General features: G+C 46.7%; 1 protein-coding gene across 2 annotated transcripts in view; it reads left to right on the top strand.

Annotated features, from left to right (window-relative positions):
• Positions 1 to 27,097, top strand: part of IQSEC2 (IQ motif and Sec7 domain ArfGEF 2) — a 76,750-nt gene that overhangs the window by 4,221 nt on the left and 45,432 nt on the right. For both annotated transcript variants that reach the window (XM_061138000.1, XM_061138003.1), the window contains exon 2: positions 18,765 to 18,794. In XM_061138000.1, the coding sequence (XP_060993983.1) occupies positions 18,765 to 18,794 (30 nt within the window). The remainder of the gene's footprint in view (positions 1 to 18,764; positions 18,795 to 27,097) is intronic.

Below are 27,097 nucleotides of genomic sequence, written 5' to 3'. Positions count from 1 at the left end.
ACAGCAGTCAGCAGGGCCAGCCTGGTGTTCTTGTCAGCCAGGGCAGTGCTGGTTTAGGCACTGCTGTGGCGTCTCCTGTGTGCAGTGGATTGACAGTGTGCTCCCCGCAGGGGATGTGGATGCTGGGGGGGGGCGGCGAGGGAGGGAGCCCAGGGAGGGGTCCTAGGGAAGTCTGTCTCCTTTGGGGTCTTGGGCACTTTTCCCAGGGCGGGGGTCCTCTCCTTCTTCTCAGGAGGGAATACCATTTCTTTCCCCGCCACTGTGTTGGGAGCATTATAGTTGTGTGGGAGGCAATGATAATGTCGAATTGAATGAGAATTAGAGGAATCTTGCTTCTCTGTCTAGATCTGGGGCGAGAATGGGGCTGTTGTCATCCACAAACATTTCTTGGCTGTGTGCAGAGAGCAGGAGGGGCCTCCAGGCTGAGCAAACACCACATTCTCTGTTCTTGAGATCCCTCCACCCCCTCCCCTGGCCAAAGACACAGGGGACCAGACCTGACCCATCATAGTGCCGGTGCTTAGGACAAAATGAGAAGCACAGGCAGTGAGGAGTGGAGGCTAGGACCTGGGGCAGAGGGAGCTTTGAAGACAGTGAATATCACCTGGTGTTGGGTAGATGGGTAAGGGGAAGAAGACCAAATCCAGGCTTGCCCTCTGCTACTCTTTCATCTGTCCCACCTCTGCCTCCCATGGCCTCTGAATTTTCTGGGAGCACAGAAGAGGCCTGGGGCATGGAGAAGGGGCTACACATGTGCTGAGTGAGCCTCAATTCCATGTGCCAGGCACCACCCTGTGTGGTTTTATGTAACAGTAGCCAACATTGTTTTAACCTGCATTTACTGTGTGCCAAGCACTGTTTGTTCCAAGTGCTTTCCGTATATTAATTCATTCAATCACCACACGAATCCCTTGATGTATTATTGATAGATACTGTTATTAAGTCCACTTCACAGATGAGGATATTGAGGCCCAGAAAGGTTGGATCACTTCCCCAAGGTCACTCAGTGCATATATGACAGAACTAAGAAGGAGCTAGGAGTCCGGGTGGCTGGACTCGAGAGTCCATCCACAGCATTCTCACCCACCATTCCGTGCTGCTGCTTATCTCGTTCACAGTCTGTGCCAGGTGGGTGTTCCTGTTATCCTCATTTTTCAGACAGGGAAATGGGAGATCAGAGAGGTACGGTGACCTCCCCAAGGTTACACAACTGCATGGGGCCCAGAACTATCTGGCTACTGAGCCTTTGGTCTACCATTGCCTCCTGCAGGTGGGCGTGAAGATGGTTTAACATGTTCTGGGTGTAGCTCTGGGCTTCTACCCGCAGAGCTCCTGGGACCACTGCTTGAGTCAAGCTCCCTCTCCTGGTAGCCTCTTGGATTTTGACCACAGACTCCTAATCGATGCCCTCCTGCTCTTGTTCCCTTGGGGCCCTGATGAGGTACAGCCAGACCAAGCTTTCTGTGGGGCTCCAGCAGTTTCCTGCTGTCCTGGCCTTTAGGAGAAGGTTTCAGACAGCTCTGCCTGCCATGCATGGGCCCTTTAGGATCTTACCTTTCTCCTCTCATCTTTTTATAGTCCCCCTCACACAGACTGAGTTACAGCCAGCCTGGCCTGCATGCCCCATTGTCAGCACACTCAGCCCCCTGAGAGCCTCTGAGTCTTTATTATTATTATTTTGGCCACACCTGCAGCGTGCAAGAGCTTAGTTCTCCAACCAGGGATAGAACCCGAGACTCCCCTGCATTGGAAGTGCAGAGTCTTAACCACTGGACCACCAGGGAAGTCCAAGCCTCTGGGTCTTTGCTCATGCTGTTCCCTTCTCCTGGGCTGTTCCATCCAGTGCCCAGGCTGCACTCCGCTGCTGTCACCTCTCCCACGTTTGTTCACTGATCTATCCCTGACCCTTGAAATGAGCACTTTGTCTTTCTTTATCCGTTTATTTGTTTATATCTTGTATCATCTCTACTAGCTTGAGAGCTCCTTCAGATTGAGATTTCATAGATATATATCACATGCATGTTGTGTCAGTCCCTCTGCTAGGTGCTGTGGGTGTAAGTAAAGGAGCTAGAAGCTTGGAAATGCATGGCGGACCACATAGTAGCTGCTCAGTAAATGCTGAGCAGACAAATGAATACAGGTTAAGTCCTGGGACACTAACAGCCAGGGGTGGCTAAGGTGTTCTTCCTTTCAGGACTCCTGTAGAGAGAGATGACTCAACTCCAGAGTTCTCTTGGCTTCTGTGTGGCTTTTTCCTCACACTCCCTGGAGCTGTTTGGCCTCTGCCCTCTGTGTTCTTCCCCCTTACCAATTTCCCAGTTCATAGGATGTCAGGGTAGCGGAGTCAGATGAGACTTTAGAGACATTTAAGCCAATCTGCTCACCATTACCTGTCCTTCCCATACCATGGCTGTGTCATACCATGGTCTTCTCCCTCAATGTGAGACCTTCTGTCCTGAAAGGAGCAAAGAGGCCTGTATAGGACTGTGTACCATCTGCCTCATCCAGTGCGAAGTTACTTATTTAGCCATCAAATCTTTATTGGGCTCTGACCCTGGGCTGGGCACAGTGTCTTGGAGTCAGAATAAGACAGCCCTTCTAGCTCATTCTCTGCTATGTTCCCTGGCAGAAGAATCAACACTGGTCACAGGGAAGAATGGTGAGTAAATGATTTATTCCTCTTTTGCAGCAAGCCATTTAGGGCAAGATCATTTGCCAGTTACCCTCACTTCCTTGTAGTATTGGGTCTCTCTCCAGGCATCCATGTTGAAAAGCACTCATGCAAAGATGCCTGTTTTATTGTTTGGGTTTTTTTGGTTTGTTTTTAGGTTTTTTTTTGGCCACACCGTGTGGCATGTAGGATGTTAGTTCCTCGACCGGGGGTTGAATCCATGCCCCCTGCATTGGGAAAACAGAGTCTTAGACACTGGACCATCAGGGAAGTCCCAGGATGCCTGTTCTTAAGCACTTAAGAGCTGAAGTTCCCTGGGACCTTTGAATTTAGAAAATGTGGTGGTGTGGGAATGAGGACTTCACGTGACTTAAGGAAAGTCACTTAACTTTCAGAGCCTTCTTTTTCTCAAGTAGTAAATGGGGATAAAACTGTATTTTCTGATGGGTGAGATTCCCATTGCCCCTGGCCTCCTGCCCCACAAAAATGTACCAGAAAGTTTCCTGACTGTCTAGCACACTCAGCAAGGTCCTGATCAGGATGGAAAACTGAGGAATAAGGATGGAAAATAATATGTGAGCCTGCTCTGCCCTCTAGAGGTGGAGTGTTGCAAACAAAACAACCCAGCCAAGATTGTCTCATCACATCCTTTACAAAACAAAGATGACCACGAAGGGCTACATGACAGATCAGGATGATTCCTCTAACATCTTAGAGGGAAATTTATCACAATCATCACCTGATATGTACCATTTTACTAATGTCAAATGTATTTGTAACTGTGATATATATGTGTATGTGTGTGTATATGTATATGTATGTATGTATATATATATATATTTCACTAATGTCAAATGTATTTGTAGCTGTGATATATATGTGTGTGTGTGTGTGTGTATATATATATATATGTGTGTGTGTGTGTGTGTGTATTAAGGGATAATAAGACTGCATATCTGGATGTGGCTTGTGATTTCCTGATGGATTCCAGATGCAGTTTAGTGTATTCACCTGAAGAAAACCTATATTTTCCTCTATAGAACCACTTTAAAATTATTGTCATTGTATCTGTGCTAAAAAAATAGTGCATAATTTCTTCCTTCCCTCAAATTTCTTTATAAAACTGGGAGGCATCTGTCACAACTGTACACCTGCTATGCTAGGCAATTCATAAATGACCCATTTTGTGATTGTTGTGAGAATTCAGTGAGATGACAGATACAGAAGTGTTCAGCAAAGAGTGTGTGTTTACTCAGCCATAGGTGTTTTTATTAATAATAATAATAACTTTGTGAAATTCTGTGCCATGGAAAGGCACGGGGAGAGGCCATGAGGGAGCTCACCACATTTCTGAGAGAAAGAGAGGGCCGTCCAGTGAATATTGTACACCAGGGATATGCCACAGCTTGTGCTGTTGCAAGCTAGGGAATTCCATCATGGATAGTATACTCTTCTTGGCTTCAGGGAGCTCACAGTCGGATGGAAAAGACAAGTGTAATGTGGGTCTTGTGTGCTATGCCAGAGGGGAACACAGGAGGCCATGGGTGCCCAAAGGAGGGACATCTACCCAGACTGATGGAGAGGGTTTCCTGATGCCTGCTCTGAGGCTTGGAGGATGAGCAGGGGTTACCTGGATGAAGCAGGATGGCATCTCAGTCAGTGGGAGTTGGGAGCCAAAGGGTGGTTAAGGCAGAGGGCCAGCAGAGTATATGGAGGTGGGGAGGGGAGCACATTTACCAGGTCAGTACAACCTAGAACCAAACCGGGAAGATCCAGAGAAGAGTCTGATGACTTGGCTGGCCCAGATCTGGAGGACACTTGAGTAGCGGCATGAGGAGCTTTATTCTGTTAGGAATTGGGAGCCAACATGGAGTTCTAAGCTGAGGGAAGAGGTGTGTATTACAGAGTATGGGGTGGCTCTTGAGAGCCGTGTTTTGGAGAGATCTCTGCTAGATCTCTGCACTTTGAGAGGTAGACTAGAGGGCATCCAGTGATGAGGCTGCTGTGACAGGCTAGATGAGAGGTGACAAGGCCTGAACTTGGGAACTTGGGTGGTGAGAGTAGAGATAATCTACTGGGGGAGAAAGACAGTGACAGCACCTTGATAAATGCTGTGACATAGGAGAGCTTAAGCCATTCATGACCAGCAGGGTTTTAATAATATCGGAATCACTTAGCTCAGGCTGTTCATTTTACAGATGAGAAGACTGAGGCTGACAGAGAGAGAAAGGACTTAATAGGAGGCCACTCCATGTGTGTGAGCAGAAGAGCTCTGATTAGAAATGCCACTCTAGTGTTAATGCCAGTGTTTAAAGCATCATTCTTTAAATGTGCTATTTTCTGCCTTGAAATCCCGTGAAGGTGGTAGGGATCATTATCTTTGTCCTGCAGATGAGAAAGCCGGGCCTCCAGGGAGCTGGGTGATTTGTTTGGGGAGGAAGCGATAAAGATGATGCCATCACCTGAATAAAGGATCTCTTGCTTCAGTGGGAGACAGACCCTGTGCTCTGGTTCAGCCCCTCAGAAGTCAGATTGGTTAGATTTATAGCTGGGGTCTGTGGTTTCCTTTTCTAGAAGCACTAGGCCCAGCCTTCTTTCTGATTTGGAAGTCCTCATTTAATGTGACTGAGGCAGCTCAGAGGCAGTTTCTGGCTTGGCAGCAAGGCCTGTAATCCCCCCTTTTCTGTTTTCATGGACTAGGATTGGCCTGTGTCACCACTGTGTCCCCATTGCCTTGGGCAGGATATCTCTAGCCTTGGGGGCCTTGGTTTTGAGGCCCCCCCTGGTATGAAACATAAAGAATGAGCTTTGGTTTGACAGAAAACATCAAAATTCTGTAAAACAATTATCCTTCAATTAAAAAATAGATAAAGTGGAAAAAAAAAAAAACAAGAATGAGCTTTGGAGACAGGCAGACCTAAGTTTGAATCTCGGCTCTGCCCCAACCAACTGGGTTGGGGTCATTTCACCTTCTCTGACCTATAGTTTCCTCATCTGGAAAATGAGATGACAATGCCCATCTCTCAGGATTGACCAAGATCATTTGAATGGCATTCCCTGATACTTGTATGTGCTCAATAAATAGTCATTTCCAGGGGAAGAAAACCGATGACATAATTCTTGATTATGCCAAAACATATGCTCTTATATACTTCATTTCATAATCATGATATTACTTAAGATTCTTCAGTTTTTATAGGAGATAAGTCATCCAAATACCTGGAGAGCAAATCATTAAAATAGGACAACTTGAAGTTTAACAAAACTAAACCAAAACAAATCAAAAACAGTCATTTCCTTTTCCCTCATGAAATCTCCCATGGACAATGACTTGAAGAATTCAGTGCTTGGCAAAGGTTTGCTTCCCCTGAAAATGGCTGTATTTCCTCCTTCCTAATATGAGGCTGTCATGGCTCATTTTATCTTGCTTTCTGCCTCAGCTACCAGTTAATTTGAAGTACAGCTCTAGCATCTTTGTTGATCTCTTTTTCTGAGTTCTTATTTTCTAGTTCAATTTTTATTCTTTCCTTATCTGTGTTATTAGAGTAAGCCACCTCAAATCCTTTATGACTCAGGCAGGTATAAATAACTAATGGTTGTAAACAGTTGAATGAATGGAAGACTGGCAAGGCTGGACTAGTGATGGTGGGATTTGAAGGAGACCAGAGGGTGGTGCAGGCTGGGGCAACTGAGAAGGCATCTGTAAAGGATGATTGTGATACTGTGAGGAGTCGAGGGGTTAGTTAGGAAAGAATCAGTCTTTCACTCGCCTGTCTTGCTTCTGCTCTAGAAAGAAGCATAGATTTTGGAGAACAAGACCTCACATCACCTTGAGTCATCAACCTCCCCACTTTGTATGGACTGTGTGGGAGACTGCGGTCCAAAGAAAGAAGAGGGACTTGTTTTTTAAAAATTAAATCAAAGCAGTACATATACACAATTTTAAAATTATATTTATTTATTCACAGCTGTGCTGGGTCTTCATTGCTTTGTAGGCTTTTCTCTAGTTGAGGCACGTGGGGGACTAGTTGTGGTGTGCAGATTTCTTATTGCAGTGGCTTCTCTTGTTGTGGAGCACAGGCTCTAGGGCTTCAGTAGTTGCCACACATGGGCTCAGTAGTTCTGGCCCACGGGTTTAGTTGCCCTACAGCATGTGGAATCTTCCCAGATCAGGGATCGAACCCATGTCTCCTGTATTGGTAGATGGATTCTTTACCACTGAGCCATCAGACAAGCCCCATATACATAATTTTTATAGGGCAGATAGTACACAAGGACATATATAGTAAAAAACCAATGTCTCCCTGTCCCCCACTTCCCAACCTCCTGAGCAGAAGTGTTAGTCACTCAGTCATGTCCAACTCTTTGTGACCCCATGGACTATAGCCCTCCAGGCTCCTCTGTCCATGGACTTCTCCAGGCAAGGATACTGGAGTGGGTTGCCATTCCCTTCTCCAGAGGATCTTCCTGACCCAGGGACTGAACCCAGGTCTCTTGCATTGCAGGCAGATTCTTTACTGTTGAGTCACCAAGGACCCAACCCCCAGAGGTGACCACTTCTACCATTCAGGTTTTCTGGTGGTAACTTCATATCTCTAAATAAACATGCTTTGATGCTAATTTCTTCATTTATCAACTTCAAACATCATATCATCTACTGACTTCTTCCTTGGATGACATCACTGACTCGATGGACATGAGTTTGAGCAAGCTCTGGGAGTTGGTGATGGACAGGCAAGTCTGGTGTGCTGTAGTCCATGGGGTCACAAAGAGTCAGACATGACTGAACTACTATGACAAGTGAGGATTTAGCTTATTTACAACATCTGACTTTTTTCTCCCCCTCCCAAACTATAATAGTTATATTACTATTTTGGTCCTCTATTAGTTACCTTTGTAACTTTGTTAGGTACAATTTAGACTTATTTCTTGTTCCATCATTTTGCCACAGTATCTCTTGACCACTCAGTTTATAAGATAGACCTATTAGTGCCCCATTCTTCCCTCCATCTCTCCTCTATCTGTCCACCTCCCACTTTCTGTATTCTGTACTTTCACATCCAGCAAGATTGATTATATTTGCATTCTGTTCTATAACAGTAATTATGTCTTCAGTGCTTTTCTGGACAAATGAACTTTAAAAGTTGACCACCAATACACTGTGTTTATGTGATTATGACTATGTCATATTATTCATTGCAGGGTCAAATAGTGTACTATAATTACACCTCACTTCTCATGGGTCCACTGTTCCAACTTCTGTACTCCTAGGAAAATTTTCCTAGCATCAAGATTGAATGAATTTTCCTTTCTTATGCACTATGAATTGCTCGAAGTCATGCCACCTTTTACATTGTTTCATATCTAGACTGGGATTTTCCACTTTATAAATCTATTTATTTATGTGCTTACTTAAACTTACTGTTGTATGGGTTTCCTTGAAACCATAGGATAATCATAGCACATCTTCTGTGGACATTTTACTTGCAGATTTTTTAGGAGGTTTTTTTTTTTTTTTAAACTTCTTACTGAAATATATGTATACAGAAAAGTGCTCATATCACAAATGAATAGCTTGGTCAGTTATTTTTTACAAGCCAAGCCAATGTAACCAACACTCAGCTCAAGGTCTGTTTTTCATTCATGCTACCTGGTACTCAGTGAGCCCTTTCAACTTGCTGCACCTTGTCTTTTCTTACATCATTTATTTGGTAGTTTTCTCCCCTTCATTTTCTCCATTTTCTCTTTCTGAAATGTCTGTTAGTTGGGTGTTGAACTTTCTGGATTAATCTTCTAGGCTGCTTACCTTTTCTCTCATAGTTTCTATTTTATAGTTTGCGAATGAGTTGATACAAAGCTGAGTGAGATGTCTGTATATCCAACTGTCTTGTTCACTCCCTGACCTTATTTTAGGTGAGCCACCAGGAGCTGACAGTTGTAATGGGTGACCTCCAAATGCCAGAATGTAAAGCACTTTATTCTGGGAGCAACAACATGCCACTAGGTGCCTAAGTAATACCACAGAGTCTAATTCCTTTAACCAGGAGTTCTCTGATATTTTACCTAGGGATGAATGCCAGGCAGCTTGTGTTTTGGATCTGGGAGTTTGGGGGAGGGCATGGGGGAGGATTTCATGTACTTACCTTCAGTTTATGCCCCCATTTTCAGCCCCCAATCACACCTACTCTCCTTCGTGCCTACCATCTTCAAGTTTGGATTCTCTCTGGGCCTCTGCTGGCCTGATTGACTCCCTCTCTGGCTGCAACCCCCTGAGTGGTGTTGCTGGCTCTCCTTCAACTATAAACACTCTCCTCTTTGTTTTTTGCTCCCAGAAATTTGTTGAAATCCCTCACCTATTGATATCACCTTCTTCCATCCTCTTCACTGTTATGATTTCATACCTTATTTTTATTCCTTCTCATTCTTTTTAGCAGGGTCCTGACAGAAGAAAGAGATAAAGATTTATGCTTTTGAGGTTGCAAACTAAGGCTAATGCGACTTTTAAATATGGTTGTTTTGCTTTCTCAATCCAGATTGAGACGGAAAATACTTAGTCAACCCCCAAAATACCCAACTCTGTAGGCCTCATTTTGGCATGTGTTGCCTCTGGCTCTAGACCTGTCATGAGCATTCCTGTGGCAGTCTCCTGAGCTCCTTTTCCTCAACCTCTGCTGTTTAGACCTTGCAGTCAAGAGAGCCCTCCACCGAGGGGCTGGAGATGTGGGTTCTGACCCCCACCCTGCCACTGCCTCCCTCTGAACCCCCAGGCCAGTCCCTCCACCTCTCAGGATGCCCTTACTGTGACTTAAGGGGGTCTGAGTCTGCTGTGAGCTATGCTTTGGCAGGATTGGGTGGGTGCTTGGAGAACAGCCTGGCCTCCTTTGCTTCGGCAGTGGGAGCAGGTGGGCCAGCAATAGGCCCCAAATGCACAGGAGGGGGCTTTGAGGCTGAGCTGAGGCTTCTGCAATAGCAGGCTGCTCTCGCTGCTCTCCCTTCCGCCCACTTTCTTTCCCATCATGGCTGAACCTCCGTCCTTCTGCCTCCAGCAGAGGGAAGGAAGAAGGGAGGGCTAGAGAGCCAGTTTCATTTCCATTCTCTCTCTCTCTTTTTGTCATAGTGCTAAGCTTCTTTGGGCTGCAGAACCTGTGCCTAACCCCACCTTCCCTTTTGGGTGCCCCCTTCCATCCTTGAAGTATTATCTCTTTCAGAAGCACCCCCTGAATGCTCAATGTATGGAAGGGGTATCAGAGCCAGATGAGGGAGAGAGGCCAAGCTGGGGGAGACGAGTGCTACCTAGCTCTGGCATGAGAGAAGGAAGCCACAGCTGTAGCAATGAAAAGCACTGGTTTTGGAATCAGACAAACATAGACTTGAATCCCGACTCCACTACTTATTATTATTTGTGTGACTCTAGGTAAATCACATTACTGCTCTGAGCCCCAGTTTTCACACCTATACAATCAGAAGAATAATAATGAACTTGCACAGCTGTTATGAAGATAACACAAGTCCTGGACCATTATAGGTGCTTAATAATCACTTTATCCTTTTTGGATTATTAGAAGGCAGAAATGCTAAAGACCAAATAAAGCCTGCTTCAGTGACTGAAAGGAGAGGGAGGTTAGAAAGGCAGCATTTGCCCTTGTCACTCCTTAGGCCGAGCCCCAGGGGCTCCCCTGCAATTATACAATGAAGTTCACACTCTTGTTCAGTGCTGTTTTTGTTGTAGTCTCTGCCTATCATTTTTTTATTTCTTTTTTTTTTTGTCTTTTTTTCTTTAAAATAAAAAATGTAAAGTGATACTTGCCTCTTTATTTTCTGGAGAAGAAATTTGAAAAGGGATAGGCAAATATTTCCTTTGAAGTACATAGCAATCTTTATCATCATCATCATTGTCATTTCAGGACTTTTCAGTGAGTAGTGGTAACAGATGACTAGAGGAAGAGTAATCATCAACAGAAAGATAACTGGCAACTGAAACATCATGGCTTTCATTTTGTTTCCCCACCACCATTTTGGCCTGTGGATCACATGGATCCATCCAGTGTCATGTGGATCCATTGCTAAAAATGTTATCCAACAAGGTTTCTGATTTGTCCTGAGGTTCATCTAATTGTTATTCTCTTTAAGTAATCTTATAAGATTTTCTTGCATATCACTATTATCTCCTCCATATGACTTCTATCCTTGCCTATTTGTCTTTTCTAGGTCTGATTCCTGGCTCAGATTGCCCCTTAGAAAGGAGTCTTCCCTCCACCTGAACTATCTTTCAAAATGTTTTCACTTTGGCCTTCCACATCATCATGATTTAGATGACAGTTGAACTTGGAAGGCATCTTTGTCTCTCCGCTAGTGCTTTTCTACTTCCTGGCTGTCACAAGTTGGTTTTCACACCACTTGTGGTCTAGGAAAGCTCTCACGTGCTCCTTTGGGTCAGGTCACAGTCCCACTCATCTTTATAACCACTCTGCTCCCTTCCTCACCCTGCATTCAAACTGTACAGAACTTGGCAAAGTGGACTGCTTTGTGGTTCCATGCCTGTATTCTGGCTATTCTCTTGGCTGAGAATACCTTATACCCATGTCTACATGGCGGATAGCTACTCGACTATTGAGGAACATCTTCACTCTCTCACTGTTTCAGGCACTTGGAAACAGTGAACAAAACAGATTTCTGCCCTGCGGAGCTCACGTTCTAGTGTGTGAATGTAGGGGGTGGAGACAGAAAAGAAACAGACAAGAAGATACAAAACATGTCAAATAGTGGTAAGTGCTATGGAGAAAAATAAAGCTGGTCAGGAGGATGGGGGTGCAGAAGGCCCAGTCAGCCCTACCGTAGCCAATCTTTGCATGCCCATTATTAAGCGGCCTTTTCTCTTTTGAGCATTTTCTAATGTTATTATGTATTCATTGCAACCACAATCCTTCCAACAACTTTATCAGTACTGTTATTATCTTTATCATATTGATAAACAAACTGTGTCTTAGAGATGTAAGGGGCAGAGCTAGGATTCAAACCTTGACCTGTCTGACCACAAAACCAGTACTCATAACCTCTAAGCCATTGTGCCCCCAGTAAGCCTTGCAACAACTCTCTGAGATTGGAATTAGTATACCTATTTTATAGTTGAGGAAGCTGAGGTTCAGAGAGGGGAATGGATTCACCCATGGTTGTACAGCAAATAAGTAGATTTGAACCCAGATCTGTCTAAGACTCAAAGCTAGGCCCTTCTACCAATGTTGAGGTCTAGGGACCTATGGACTTGCCCGCTTCTGTTTATGTGGCCCATACAAGGTACCAGTTGAGGCCATTGGCCCTTTCCCCTTCTCTCACCACCTGTACCTCATATGGAACCTTGAGATGTATATAGATATCCCAGCCCACATCTAAGCCCTGACTGTTTTCCTTTCCCATTGGCCACCCAATGGACCTGATGAACCTGAATAATAAGACCACACAATTCCTGCAAGTCAGCTCAAGAAATATAGATGGAATTCTGGGTTCTGAGTACCTGAGTAAAGTCTAGAAGAAAAAGGCCAGAGATCCTAATGGGCATATTCCCTTGCCCCACAGACCGTTTACCTCACAGAAAGGGGCCTCTAAAGTGTGATATCCAGTGTAGTAACGTCTGTTTCCCAGTACAGCTTATGATATTGCAATTTGTAATAAGCTGAACTCCATGATCCTCCTCCTTTGGCTTCCTGAACTAGGTCCTGCTTTGCAGTGGGGGCAGGGACTGGGCCTTCTGTGTCTCTGGTCAGTGAAGGCCAAAGCCTTCCTGGGTCCTCTTCACAATATTTTATTCATGAGCATCTCAGGATTCTTATCTTCATTTCTTAGGAAATTTAAAAAAGATTATACATTTAATGCATTCTTCCATTTGAAAATTTAGAAAAGTGGAGGAGAAAAACATCATCCATAATTACAACACACAGAGGCAGCTACTCTGAACATTTGATGTATTTCCCTTATTCTCTGCATTCTTTTCATATGGTTGAAATAATACAGCAGGTGCAATTTTTTCTTGCTTTGTTCATTTGAACATTTCCCCCATGTAATTGCATATTCTTTAGAAGCATCATTTTTAATGGCAACCAATATACCATAATGTACTTAACCATCCTCTCAATGCAGGGCATAGACACTGGGCCTGTTTTTTTCACTGGTTTAAATCATGCTGCAGTAGGCATCTTTGCACATAACAGCTTTTAGGGAACTTAGAGCTTTTAGGGAACTGGTCTTGTATAGGAACAATTGTATTCAGCTTATTTCCCTTTCTAGATGGTCCCTCTGGCTAGGTCTGATTCATACTTATAGTCATTCATTTATTCATTCATTCCACAGGGGTACTGTGTACCCCTGTGGATCAGACCCTGGGAACTGGGGCACAGGCATGACTAAGACACGGCTCAGACTGCCAGGAGATCCCAGAATGCAAGGAGAGCCAGGCTTGGAAACGGACACTGTCAAAACAGTTCGATCAGGGCTGTGATAGAGGCAAGAAAAGGATCCTGTGGGAGAACAGAGGAGGGGTTCCTCATCCAGGAGGGGATATTAAGATAAGCTTCCTGGAGAAGGTCTTGCCTAAATGAGTCACGTAGGATGAATAAGAGTTGGCTGGAAGAAGAACGGGAACTTCCTGTTAAATACAACAGGTTGAATAAACTTATTTATCCGTGCTGCTTTCACAAATTCCACTGAAATATGAGTAAAGAAATAAAAAAGGTAGAAACATGAGGCCTGGGATGCTGACCAGAAGTAAACTATTCCACACAACGAGCCCCAGAAATGCTTGGGTATCAGAGGTACCATGAAGCATGGAAAGTAGGATGAGGCATAGAACCAAAAACAGGGAGAATATTGAAAGACTGTGAACAGACCATGTTGGCTCCTCCCCAACCCCATTCAGTCAGGGACGCCCCCTGCCTCCACTGGCTCCATCTCTGCAGATGGAGGGTGATTCTTTGGCAAAATTGAAGTTATGAGCCTCTGGGCTTGGGGACACCAGGCACAGTGGAGGATGGGGTGAAACAGGGCTGCAAGCAAAGTGACCTGCACCCCCAAACAGTGGCACCCCAACCTCTTTCCACTTACCTACTTCAGGATACCAAAGTCAGGAGCACACAAGAGAAAAGGATTCTTCTCGGGAAACTGAAAGACCCTAGACAAAGGCCTCTTAAAGATGACATTTGGGAGTCTTCCATCCAAAGAATAGGCTGTTAGTCCATTAACTCTGTAGTGAAGCCCATCACCTGGCCAGCTCCACCTACACACAGAGATTGTTAGTGTCATGGGAACTTATCACCAGGTCTCACCAGCTGAGGACCCTTAAAATAGGTATATTTCATTTTATGTAAATTAAACCTTAATATAACTGACATTAAAAAAAAAAGGCTTAGGTAGCCAGAGATGATCAGGTAGTAAAAAGCTATTTGAGGAAGACCATCAACCTGCAAGAATGACCCAAAAAGTAAACAAACCAAAAAAACTTGGAGCAGAGGTAATGAAGGGAGGAGAAGACACCTGGGAAATTTAAGATAACGAGAGCCAACTCAAAATTTCAGCCGAAGGATTAGAAAATAAAAGTTGAGGAAGTATCCTAGGAAGCAGGAAAACAGGACAAAGAGATGGACAACAGAAAAGATGAGAGCATGGGAGGATCAGCTGAGGAACTCCAACATCCAACAATAAGAGTTCTAGAAATAAATAGAGTATGGAGGAAACAGCAGGAAGGAAAGGATCAAAGAACATGTCTCAGAACTGAAGGAATGAAAATCCCACTGAGTAACCAGCAAAATAAATGATAAAAAGACTCCCACCAAGGTACACCGCTGCACAATTTTGGAATAGCAGAATAAAGAGAAGATTCTGAAAGTTTCCAAGGGACTCCAAGTGTCCCTTGGACAGCAAGGAGATCAAACCAGTCAATCCTAAAGGAAATCAACCCTGAATATTAATTGGAAGGATTGATGCTGAAACTCCAATACTTTGGCCACCTGATGCAAAGAGCCAACTCATTGGAATAGACCTTGATGCTGGGAAAGATTGAGGGCAAAAGGAGAAAGGGGCAGCAGAGGGTGAGATGGTTCGATGATGTCACCAACTCAATGGACATGAGTTTGAGCTAATTCCAGGAGATGGTGAAGGACAGGGAAGCCTGGCATGCTGCAGCCCATGGGGTCACAAAGATTCCGACACGACTAAGCAACTAAACAGCAATAGCAACTAAAAACTTCCAGAGAAAAAACATATCATATACTAAGGATCAGGAAAAAGAATGGTATTGGACTTCTCAATAGAGGCACTGGAAGCTGGGAGACAATGGAGCAGCATTCTCAAAATTCTGAAGGACCATAATTTCCAACCTAGAAGCCTGTACAGAGTTGAATTATCAATCAAGGGTGAGAGCATAATAAAGACATTTTCAAACAGGAGATCTAAAGATTTTATGTCCTAGGTCTCCTTTCTCACGAAGCACTGGAGAATGTGCTCCAGCAAAATGCAAGCATAAACTCAGAAAAAAAAGGCCAAGAAATTGGGGAAGCAGAAAATTAACACAGAAGAGAATTGAAGGGAATCCCAAAGTGATGGAGGAGATCTTAGGGCAACTTTGTGCAGGCCTGGAGAGCAACCAGTCTGGACCGCAGTGAGGATGATGTCTCAAAGGAAAAAAAAAGTCTGATGGATTATGGGATGTGTCAGATTACATTGAGAGGAGAAATGCACTTCTCACAGAGTTTGGGGAGAGTTGATCATACAACCAAAGAAAACTGGGCTTCGTAGGTGGCCCTAGTGGTAAAGAACCCGTCTGCCAAAAAAAAAAAAAAAAAAATGTGAAGTAATTAACCTCCAACTAATAAAAAAAAAAAAAAGAACCCGTCTGCCAATGCAGGAGATATAAGAGACTTGGGTTCAACCCCTGAGTTGGGAAGATCCCCTGGAGGAGGGCATGTCAACCCACTGCAGTCTTCTTGCCTGGAGAATCCAATGGACGGAGGATCCTGGCGGTCAACGGTCCATGGGGTCGCAAAGAGTTGGACATGACTGAAGCAACTTAGCACACATGCATGATTTGTGCTTGAGAGATGTTCCTTTGGCAGCCAGTGAGAGAAGGTGGTTGTCCATTGAAGAGACTTGCAGTTAGGCAAGTTGATGTTTGGGAGTTGAGGTCGCTGTCTGTGCCAGGCCGGGTTCTTAGCTTTTAGAGATGCTACTCTGGACCAGGGCACACCCCTTTGTCCTCAGGACGCTTCCAAGAGGAGCGCTGTACACAGTAGCTCTTCAAGTCTCCTTTAAAAATATGTACCTTCTCTTTGTGTCCAATCTCCTTTCTGTTGGACAACTGATCTTGTAGACATGTTGCCCAAATGCTGTGAAGAAACCATCTCTCTTTTTCAGGTAACTGCATATCTGGTTTCTGATGCATTTCTCATAGCTTTCAGAGGACAGCCTTGTTTATATAATTGTGGGTTGTTGGGAGAGAGGCACCTTATTTCTTTGCCAGGTACTTTTTATAGATGACTTGGAGGAGCAAGATGAGAGTCAGGGGATCCAAGAGGCGAGAGCAGAAACCCCAGTATGGCATTTCAAAGGCTTATATTCTTTGCAGTTATTCTGCCCTGCTGTCCCTATACATCCCCCAAAGGTTCAAGACTGTCAATATTTTGCCATTTATTCTCCCATCTGCCTGATTGCCCCTTGTACCTGGAAGCAGCAATGTCAAAATCCTTGGTCTCATTACATGCCTGAGTTTTACGTTCAGTAGGGATTCCCTGGTGGCTCAGATGGTAAAGAGTCTGCCTGTAATGTGGGAGACCCGGGTTTGATCCCTGGGTCTGGAAGATCCCCTGGAGAAGGAAATGGCAACCCACTCCAGTATTCTTGCCTGGAAAATCCCATGGATGGAGGAACCTGGCAGGCTACAGTTCATGGGGTCGCCAAGAATCAGACACGACTGAGCGACTTCACTTTCTTAGGTTCAAAAAGTATGGTCACTATACTCATAGACTTCAGTCAGTTACTGTTTATTGAGCATCACTCTTGAGGATAGGAGTTAGTATAGCCAAGCCTTTTGAGAACTCTGGGGTCCAGGCCAGGCCCCCCTACTTGTGTGCTATGGGGCAACTCATTTCAACTTCTGTGAGTCTCAGTTTCATCATCTTAAAAGCAGATGAGTAATTCCCACTTTGCAGGATCAAAGGAGGTCATGTGTCAAAAGAGCCCGCCACCTTGCCTGGTATATAGTAGGTGCCCAGTGATTGTCCACATTTCAGTGCAGTTGACTATATATGTGGCTTATGCCCTAAAGTAGATTGAGGCAGGGGGCTAGTCTGTGAGCAACTTGAGGGCTTGTATTCCTGACTCAAGGCCTGGTATATAGTAGATTGAACACGTGTATGCTGGAGATTTTGGGGTGGAGTGGCGAGGAGACTAGCCTGCCCGGAGCAGAGGGTTCCTGTTAGGGAGAGACACTGAGGGGCTTAGCCTCCATTCTGTCGACAGTTGGGGAGTCATTGAATTAGGCCCATCCAACCCGGTACCTGCAAATGATTGAGCCAGGCTTCAGACGCAATCTTGTTGTGGCAGGGTGAGATGGAAGTTTTAATAAATGTGAAAAGGTGCTCCGTGGCCCTAATCCTCTGTCCCTTTAGGGGGCTGCAGAGGCTAAAGATTGGACCTACTGTTGTCTACTGTGCCAGGCTGAACCTCACAGCCACCCCACCCTCCTGCCCGCCTCCCTTCCCCTGTCATGTCATTTTACAAGTGAGAAAGCTGAGGCGGGACATCGGACAGTGCCTTCCCCGGGATTATATGGCTAGTAAGTAGCAGAACTGGGAGCACTGGCCTCACCCACTGTCTGTGCTCCTGCAACCAGATGCTTGCCTGCCCTACCTGGCCGGTGGGTGCTCCATTCACTCTTCCAGCAGATACTCACGCTGAGCTCCATCTCCCTTCCCCGCGTGTCCCTCTCACTTTGCACTCAGCATAGATGACTCTCCCCTGACTCAGGTCCTCACTAAGGTTGCTTCTCACTTTCGGTTCTCTCACCTGAGGACAGAACCTGTGATGTGTTCATCTCTGTCTCCTCCAGGGTAGGGGTGGGGGTGGGGAGGGAGGGGAGAAAAGGAGGAAGAGGACAGACAGGGGACAAGGACGTCACTTCACACACTCTCCCCACTTCTTCCTAGCACCCTGGTTCTTCTTCCTTCTCTACCCCACCCCTAATGACAGCCCCAGTGTCCCTCCCCTACACACACACACACACACACACACACACACACACACACACACACACACACCTTCTTTTAGGGAGGAATAGCCAGAGGGGTGTGGTTCTGATTTCACTCATTCTCTCAGTCCCCTCAAAGCTGTCCCCAATGCTATTCTCTTCTCTTGTCCTTCCTTTGCCTCTGAGGGGGCCTCACAATGAAGAAGGCAGACCAGTGTAGTAGAAAGGAGCCCAGCAGCTGACTCACTCACCCTCTCAGCCTCATTTTCTTCATCCGGAAAATAAGCAGGTTGGACCAGGCAATTGGCAAAGCCTTTTCTGTGTTGTTAATAATACCTGGCATTTGTCTGCTGGGTTCCAAAGGGCTTAAATCATCCTACCAGCCCTGCAGGGATTGGCCTCATGTTACAAGTGGGGAGACTGAGGCTCAGATTCCAAGCAGGGAGGTGATTTGCCCAGGTCACAGGGCTGGTAAGTGGCAGAGCCAGTATCTGAGGCTCCATCTCTCTGGATTTAAACCTCGGACTCTGCCCCTGCCCGCAGCCACTCCAAGGAAGGCTCCTCACCATGACCCAGTAGGCTAGAACATTGTTGGTCCCTGGCACTTCCTTGACCTCACCTCCAACCGCTCTTCCCCTCACTCACTCCTTCCTTGCCACACATTCCTCCTCCTTATCCCAACAACTGGCCAGCCCCTCCTCCATCTCATGGCCTCTGCACTGGCTATTCTCTTTGCATGAAATGCCCCACCCCTCGTTTTCATGATGCGTAGAAGATGTCAAGGCCACTATGTAGAGCAGAGGGAGGAAAGGAGTAGAGCATCTACTGACTGTTGTTGGTTTTTTTTCTCTGTTTCTCTTTCAGATCTGATGGTGAGAATTCCAGAACAGTCAGGTCAGTACCTCCTTTCTTTAGCAGTAGTTGGGAGATGGGGCAGGAACTGGGGTAGGGGCAGGGACTGGGGTGGGGGCCTCTGGTTTGTCACTTTGGGATCCATGGGAAGGGGGGGCCAACTCCAGGGGTTTTGTCCCATTAGTATCAGGGGTGGGGATGGAATGGAGTGGGAGGGCCACAGTGAATGTGGCAAGCATGCAGAGGGGGTTGAAAACTCTTCCTTAGTCTTTCTGACCCTCACTGACTTGGAGGCTTGGCTGAACACTGGAGCGGCCCATGTGGGAAAGCTGGACCAGGGACCTTCTCCCTCTCTCCTCCCAGGAGAAGGGGACACAAGGGAAATGGAGCTTCCCTTGTCTGGCATTTGTGCTGCACCCTGGCCTGCACTAGCCCTGAGTAGTGGGGTTTGGATGGACTTTTTGATGTGACACAATCTAGACATTAGAAATATACCTTATGGTAACCAGTGGACTTTTTTTTTTTTGCACACTCAGTGAAAAAGGCTTACAGGCATCACTGAGTTTTCAGGGTGTGATCAATCTGCCATTTGAGGAGGTGGGGGTCAAACTGGGATAGAGACAAGGACTATTAGTACATTTCCCAGGCCTTAACCCATCAGAAGCTTCACAAAAACACAAGTGTCAAGGATAGGGACCATGTGGGAATGATGGGGGACTAAGGATACGGCCCAGTTAGGCAGCATCCAGGCCAGAAGTGGGCCTCTGAAAGGAGATGGGTCCCAGCCACAGAGGCATGAGATGGGTCACTCAGTTCCAGTCAGGGCTGCGACTAACATACACAGCACCTATGTGAAGAGTAGAACCCACTGAGTGGATCAGTTGGAGGAATGTTCCCTTTCCACTGGGCTCCTGCAGCCCCTCACCAGGGTTCCTGGCTCAGTGAGCAGAGCACAGGTTGAATTTCAGCCCCAACTCATGCCCTCTTGGTTGTAAAGCCTTGTGCAAGGCACAGCTTGTCCAACCATATGCAGCAGCCCAGGTTCTGGCATCCAGGCAGTGGATATGGGAGAGGCAGAGGATCCCAGCATTCAAATGGAGGTGCATTAATGAGACACGCTGTGTCCTAGCATCCCAGACAGGAGGTATGGGGTGAACACACTGGTGTCCTGTGCCAAGGTACGGGCTGTGGGATGGAAGCACACTTGGGCCAACAGGAAAGCGGGAAGTGTGATCGATGCAATCAGGCCCAGTGTCCAGGCAAGGGGTATATGATGAGACACAATTAGTCCCAGCCTGCAGCCAAAGAATATGGCCCCAGCACAACCTGTCCTAGCATTTAGGAAGGCACTGGTCTAGCAAAGAACACTGATTCCAGTGCCCCACTGTGGGTTTGGAAGAAGACAACTTGGGCTGACTCTGAGCACAGGCCCCCAGGCATTCCCATTGATATGCCTTGTCAAGGAACCCGATGGAAGGCGTCTCTAGCTCTTCCCAGCACGGGTGTTCTGAGCACCTATAGCTCAGGGCATTTAATAGCATAACCATATATCATATGATTGTGTATGTTGACCCTTTACGACTCACAGAAGTTGTCAGGGGCTTTCTTTCGTTTGATCCTCCCAGCGACACTGTAAGTGGAAGCTGGGTTGGCCTTATCATCATTCTTTTACAGTTGAGGAAACTGAGGCTCAGGCTGGTTATAGGTTTTTCCCACAGCCATGCAGCTAATTTATGGCTGAGCCACCACGGCAGGAGCTCTCAACAGCCTTGCAGATAATAATAGCCATCTCATCCTCATCCGAATATTAGTAGTCATAGCAGCTATCATTTGCTCCTCACCTAATAAGAACTCTGAACATGATCTTATTCAATGCTCACCACAGTCCCATTAGGCATGGATTGTTACAGATGAAGAAAATGAGGTTCCTCAGATGGTCAGCGCCTTGCCCAAGGAAATAAGAGCAATGGGGCAGGGCGGCATTACTCTGACTCACACTCTGGGCCACCTGCTTCCAAAGCTGGCATTTGTTTTACTAAGATGTGCTTCCTGACATCCACCCTGGACCTACAGTCAAGCAGACTACAGGGACCTTGAGGACTCAGCAACTGTGGAAGCAAGGGTTAAACTTAGACTGTGGAAGGGGCTGGCCTAGAATAGCACTTGTGGGGCAAAATCTTGTAAACATGGTGGGAAGATCCTTTAACTTGGAACCTGGGCTGGCTGGGGTCATCTGAGGATGCTCTCAGGCCCCATGTGGAAATTCTTGAGCTCACTTCAGTTAGGCATCAGGGAGAACTTCCTGGAGAAGACGGCGTCTGAGCTGGGTCATGGAGGACTGACACATGGACTTTGTGTAAGGAGGGCATCCTTGGAAAAGAAACCAGCAGGCATCAGAGGTGAGGGGGGCTGGGTGGGGCAGTCGGTCAGGCTAAAACAGATCTGGGCAGGAAAGGAGATGTTAAAAGCTCCTTAACAAAGGACTAGTTTGGTTGGGGCTGGGTCACAGACACCTTCTGTCATCAGTGAGAGCCAGGGGAGGTTAGAGGAGGGAGGCTGGGATCTGCAACATAAGGGCAGCAACTGGATCTGGGCAAAGGGTTCCATTTACGGCCAGGTCACCTTCTAGTTGTATGACTTTGAACAGATATATTTCCCCCCAGGAGTCCCAGGGTCCTTCCTCATCTAATAAACATTGTGTATGTGTAGGGGAAACATTAGGAGAGTAGAAGAAAAACATTGAGGAGTTAGACCTTGGCTGTTGTGAAAGGGGAACAGGAAGGAGTGAGTAGGGTCAGTGGATTGAAAACCCACTATGGTATGGCAGGGCCCCAGGCATGAGGGCTTTCAAATATGGGGTGCCAGAGGAAGTGTGGAGTCTAATTAGAGCTGAACAGCTGGTGTTGTGAGAGGGATGTGGGCAGAAGAAGGTGCCTGGACTTCCTGTGGATCCATGAGAAGTTGTCAGACCTAGAGATACCTTAAATCCAGGTCCAGAAAGGGATGGGCAATGGCTCAAGGTCACAAACTAGTGCTTAGCAGAGCCTGCTTCCTAGCTGTGTGTTGTTTGCAAAGTCATTTACAGCTTCTCTGATCCTTACTTTCCTCATCTGTAAAATGAGGTCAATAATTCTGACTTCTTTGGGTTAATGAAAGAACTTAAAACAATGCTCAGCATAAAATGGTGGTACAACACATTGTAGCGCCCTTAGCCAACGCCTAACCCAATCCATTGTCGTTTATGGGGTATTCAAGCTTGAGAAATGTGGAGCGTAGAACTTGAAAACAGAGGGGCAGGAGGAGCTGATACCCCTGCTACCCAGAAGGGGAGGGAGCCCAGGCCTAGAGGCACTAACACTGCACTGAGGGTGAAGCTGGAACTTGGGGGCCCTGGGCACCAGGCTGGGGTTGCCAGGCACGCAAGGATGAGAGCCAGAGGAGGTGGCCTGTTGCTAGGGAAGGAGGGAGCGGGTGGGGGAGCTGTTGACACCCGCAGAGCCAGGGACGTCCCCATGGCAACGGAGCCACTGCTGTTGGGAGGAGAAGTGGGAGGAGGAGCCAGTGCTGGCTCTGTTCCCAGAGGAGGCCTCCCACTCTGGGCCTCAGTGCCCCCATCTATCCAACCGGAGCTTGGATTAGATAATTTCTAAAAGATTCTTCCTTGTTTTGACCTCCTGGCAATCTGGGGTGGCTGAGACCTCACAGAGCTTCCATGGCTCCCCCACATGCCCAAGACACCACCAGACACCAGAGTGCCCCAGCTGCTTCCAAATCTTCCCTCCATGCAGTCTCCGGTTCAGTGCAGCCTGGTCGCTGGCCCCGCCCAGCTCTTTGTTGATACCACTTCCTTTGCCTGGAACCTTGTCGCTTACCGCCTGCTCAGTGCTCTCTGGTTCCGGTGGGCCCAACTCCAGCCCTGTGCACTCTGGGGAGCCTTCCCTGGCTGCCCTAGCCTGCCCAGACTGCTTCCTCCCTCCTGGGCTCCTTTGGCCACACAGGTCTATGCTTCTCCTGCTCTCCTTAGTAATTTGCTGCTGCGTTGCTTTGAGCTGCTTCTGAGAGCTTGGGCTCCCCTTGACAGATTCAGATCTTTTCTGTAAATTTATGGTGTCATATTGCGAATCCCCATTTTACATATGAGCCAGTGCTCTGAGAACTTATCTTGTCTGAGCTCCCCGGGTCCTATGTGGTGGAGCCAGGCTTGGAACTTAGCTCTGTGTAATTGCTGCTGCCCCAGACCCGAGGTAGGTTATGATTTATCAGCTGCAGCAGTGCTTACTAGGTGATAGCTAAAGTCCGTATATGCTGGCCACCATGCTGGGCACTTCACCTGTGTTTTCTCATTTCATCTTCACAATAATCCTATAGAGTTTATATTTTAGTCACTTTACAGGTGAGAAAACTAAGGCTTAGAAAATTAAAATAATCTATTCCCCCCATAGAACTCAAATACAAATTCAGAGTTGTGGTCACCATTCTATACCAGAGTTAATCCAGTTGTATTCCAGAAGCACGTACAGAGCATTCCCTATGTACCAGTCTTGTGTTGGGTGATCCATGGTGGAGATGGAAGTGGGCTACAGAAATAGATGAGCCAGCTCTGGCAAGCCAAAATGGGAGTTTGTTGATGAAAAGCCAGTTCTAAGGACAAGAGGCTGGAAGAGGTAGCACTTGACTCTGATAGTGGGATGGAGGAAGAGGGTAGGGGTGGGGAGGAAGATGGGTAATTTTCCCAAAGAACATACCTTTTCCCAGGAAGCTCACAAGGGGAAAGAAGAGGTAATGGGGTTCTCCCTCTCCTTCCTGTTTATGTTCCCCTGCCCCCTCTTGGCCCAGCCCCAGGAAGTGGGTGACCCCTAAGCTGGCTGCATGCCTGGTTGGCACCAAAATAAACTTGCCTTCTCTCTCTTCTCCTCCCCTTGTCTCCGTCCCCTCTGTCCTGGCTTTAATTAGCAGCCCTGGGGATGAGTCACTTGGCAGCTGGGGAGGGAGGCTGCTGAGAGCCCAGTTGAGCCTGAGTTCCTGGCCCTCACCTCACAGGCAACACTGCTGTGTTCTTGGTGTGGCTCCACGTCTGTGCAGGTGTGAGGAGTACAGGGACAGTGCTGCATGCTGGCCAGTGTCCTTGTGTAGCAGGCTGTCTGTATAGAAGCAGATCTGGTTGCTGCTCGGTGTTCACTGAATGTCGATGTGTGTGTGTGTGGCTGTAGGACATATCTGTGGTCGCAAGTGTCAGGAAATGAGGGAGCTTTTGGGTAAACAAACACAAAAGCTTTGTAATTGTATTCACCCCTCCCTACCTAAGTGTTCTTTATGCATTTTTGCCTATGCAGCCCTGCACTTATATCCCCGATTTTCCCTTGTCTTAGTCTAGGTACACTTTATTGCAGGGAACCGAAACCCACTCAAACATGCTCAAGAATAAGGGATGGGGAGGGGGAAGACTGTTGTGAGACTACATCTCACAGAATCTAAGAGCAGTAAATGACATATAGCCAGGCCTCATGCCAACTGGAAATAGGACCAAGAAGTCAAGGAGCAAGACTGTACCCCCCCCACACCCCCTCTCTCTGCATCTTCCTGGCCCGTGCCTGTCTCTCTCCATCTTTCATGACTTGCCTGGTCCCCTTCATCTTTTTGTCATTGACTCCTCTCTCTGGAGTGCCTTCCTCTGCTCTCAGGTGGCCTGATGTGGCCATCAACCTTGAAGTTATATGACCTTCCAGCTCTGGGGCCCACCCCCAGGTGACTGCAGCGTTTTTGTCCATCCTATGGTAAAATGAGGCAACAAAGGGTTGTAGGTGTGAATGGATTCTCCTAGAGGTGGGTGAGTGTGTGCCCGTATGTGCTCAGTTATGTCCAGCTCTTTGCAACCCCATGAACTGTAGCCTGCCAGGCTCCTCTGTCCATGGGATTTTACAGGCAGGAATACTGGAGTGGGTTGCTATTCCCTTCTCCAGGGGATCTTCCTGACCCAGGGATCAAACCCGAATTTCCTGTGTCTCCTGCATTGGCAGGCAGATTCTTTACCACTGAGCCACCTGGGAAGCCCAGGAGTGGGTGGGGGTAGAGGTCAAATACTAAGGACTTGGTGTTTCTTCTATAGTGCCCACAGCTTTTATGTGTTCACAAGCGAGGTCAGAGCCTGGGGAGCAATCTACTCAGAGGCCTACAATTGTCAGCTTGCTCATCCATCAAGGTTGTGGTTCATACTGTAATGCAAGTCGACCTTTGCTCACTATGCTTTCAAGTTCCACGCTCTTGAATCAGAACATGCTATTTTATCTAAAAATTTCCCCTTATTTTGTGCCAAAACAGCCTTTAAGTGCATGGTGATTATTACCATCACTCCCAGTGTACGGTGATTTTCATAGCCTCAGAACAACTGGCATAATACTACTACATAATAATGATACAACTGTTTTCAAGTTCTTCGTTGTTTCAGAAATTTTCACATTTTATTAGTACAGCGACTGAATTTATAGTTATCTGAAGTATATAGCTACAAGCACACATTATCAATATTATCAGCTTGACGCTTGAGCTTACTTTTCTATTAATACAAACCCTGCTGTTTTTATATTAATTACAGAGGGAATTAATGACCCCTTAGACAGGTTTTCACCTATGAGTAAGAAGTTTGGAACCAGCTGTGTGCATAATGACTGTTCTCCAGAAGCAGGCGCAATTCCCATGGCTCTGACCTCGGCCCTGGCCTCCCATCCTCTGGCTGAGACTGGAGGCTGCCCCCTACTTCCTTGGGGAGTGCCTACTTCAGGTCTGGCACATATCAGGTGCTCTTGTTATTTTTAATAAAAATGATAGTTTTCTTATTGTTAAAGCTATCTTCCACACATAGATGGTAAACCTGAGTGGGAGAGATCATCCCAGGCTCAGGACTAAACCTCTTTCAACCTAACAAATGCTTTGATTTAGAAAATGTGTACTATGTATCAGGCACTGTTAGGGAGCGTTCCACACACCTTTATCTTTAATCTTCCTGGCAGCTCTGCCAAGCAGGGGTGATTGGATCCACTTTACGGGGGGGGGGGGCAGGACTAAAATCTTGAGAGGTAAGATGACTTGCCCGACGTCATCCATCCATCTATCCATTTAGTCATTCATTCACTCAAAGATAGTTTCTGGAGTACCTACAACATGCTAGTTTAGTTTCGCATACAACATGTGTGAAACTAAATGCAGTTGATACAGTGATGCATAGTAGAATCCTGCTGTGAGGAAACTCACCCTCTGGTAGGAAAACAGAGAAGGAGACAGACAATTAACAGAGGAAGTGTAGAGTGCTGTGGGAGACCCTCAGAAGTATACCCAACCCAGCCTGAGGGTCAAGGAGTCTTCTCCAAACTGACCTCTAAACTGAGACTTGGCAGATGAGTTGAAGTTAGCCTGGTTTTTCCAGTAGTCATGTATGGATGTGAGAGTTGGACTATAAAGACAGCTGAGTGCCGAAGAATTGATGCTTTTGAACTATGGTGTTGGAGAAGACTCTTGAGAGTCCCTTGGACTGCAAGGAGATCAAACCAGTCAATCTTAAAGGAAATCAACCCTGAATATTCATTGGAAGGACTGATGTTGAAGCTCCAATACTTTGTCCTCCTGATGTGAAGAATTAACTCATTGGAAAAGACCCTGATGCTGGAAAAGATTGAAGACAGGAGGAAAAGGGGATGACAGAGGATAAGATGGTTGGATAGCATCACCAACTCGATGGACATGAGTTTGAGCAGGCCCCAGGAGTTGGTGATGGACAGGGAGGCCTGACGTGGTGCAGTCCATGGGGTCACGGAGTCGGACACAACTGAGCGACTGAACTGGTGCAGGATGGAGGTGGGGTGAGGTGAAGAGCATTTTGCAGGCAGAACAAAAAAGTGTGCCAGGGCTGTGGGAGCAGTATTTGGTACCTGCATTTGTGAAGAACTATAGCTGTATCTGTGGAATCCCCAGGTGGCTCAAGTGGTAGAGAATCTACCTGCCAATGCAGGTGACGCAGGCTCGATTCGATTCCTCGGTCAGGAAGATGCTCTGGAGGAGGAAATGGCAACCCACTCAAGTAATCTTGCCTGGGAAGTCCCATGGACAGAGGAGCCTGGAGGCTTACAGTCTCGGGTCACAAAGAATTGGACATGACTTAGCAACTGAGCACATAGCTGTATCTGTAGTGGGATGGGGCTATCGTGAGAAATAGTTTGAAAAGGGGGTAGAAGGTATATTGGTAGACTGGGGCCGGGACCCTGGTCAGTCAGACCCAGAGCCAAGGAGCTTCAGGACCCAGGGGTAGAGTTTCCATGATTCCCTGCCCGCCTCTTCCCAGCACCAGCCTGGGT

This window comes from Dama dama, chromosome X, assembly GCF_033118175.1.
Source record: "Dama dama isolate Ldn47 chromosome X, ASM3311817v1, whole genome shotgun sequence".
In the NCBI taxonomy this organism is placed as follows: Eukaryota; Metazoa; Chordata; class Mammalia; order Artiodactyla; family Cervidae; genus Dama; species Dama dama.
This window is presented reverse-complemented; position numbering and strand designations above follow the sequence as displayed.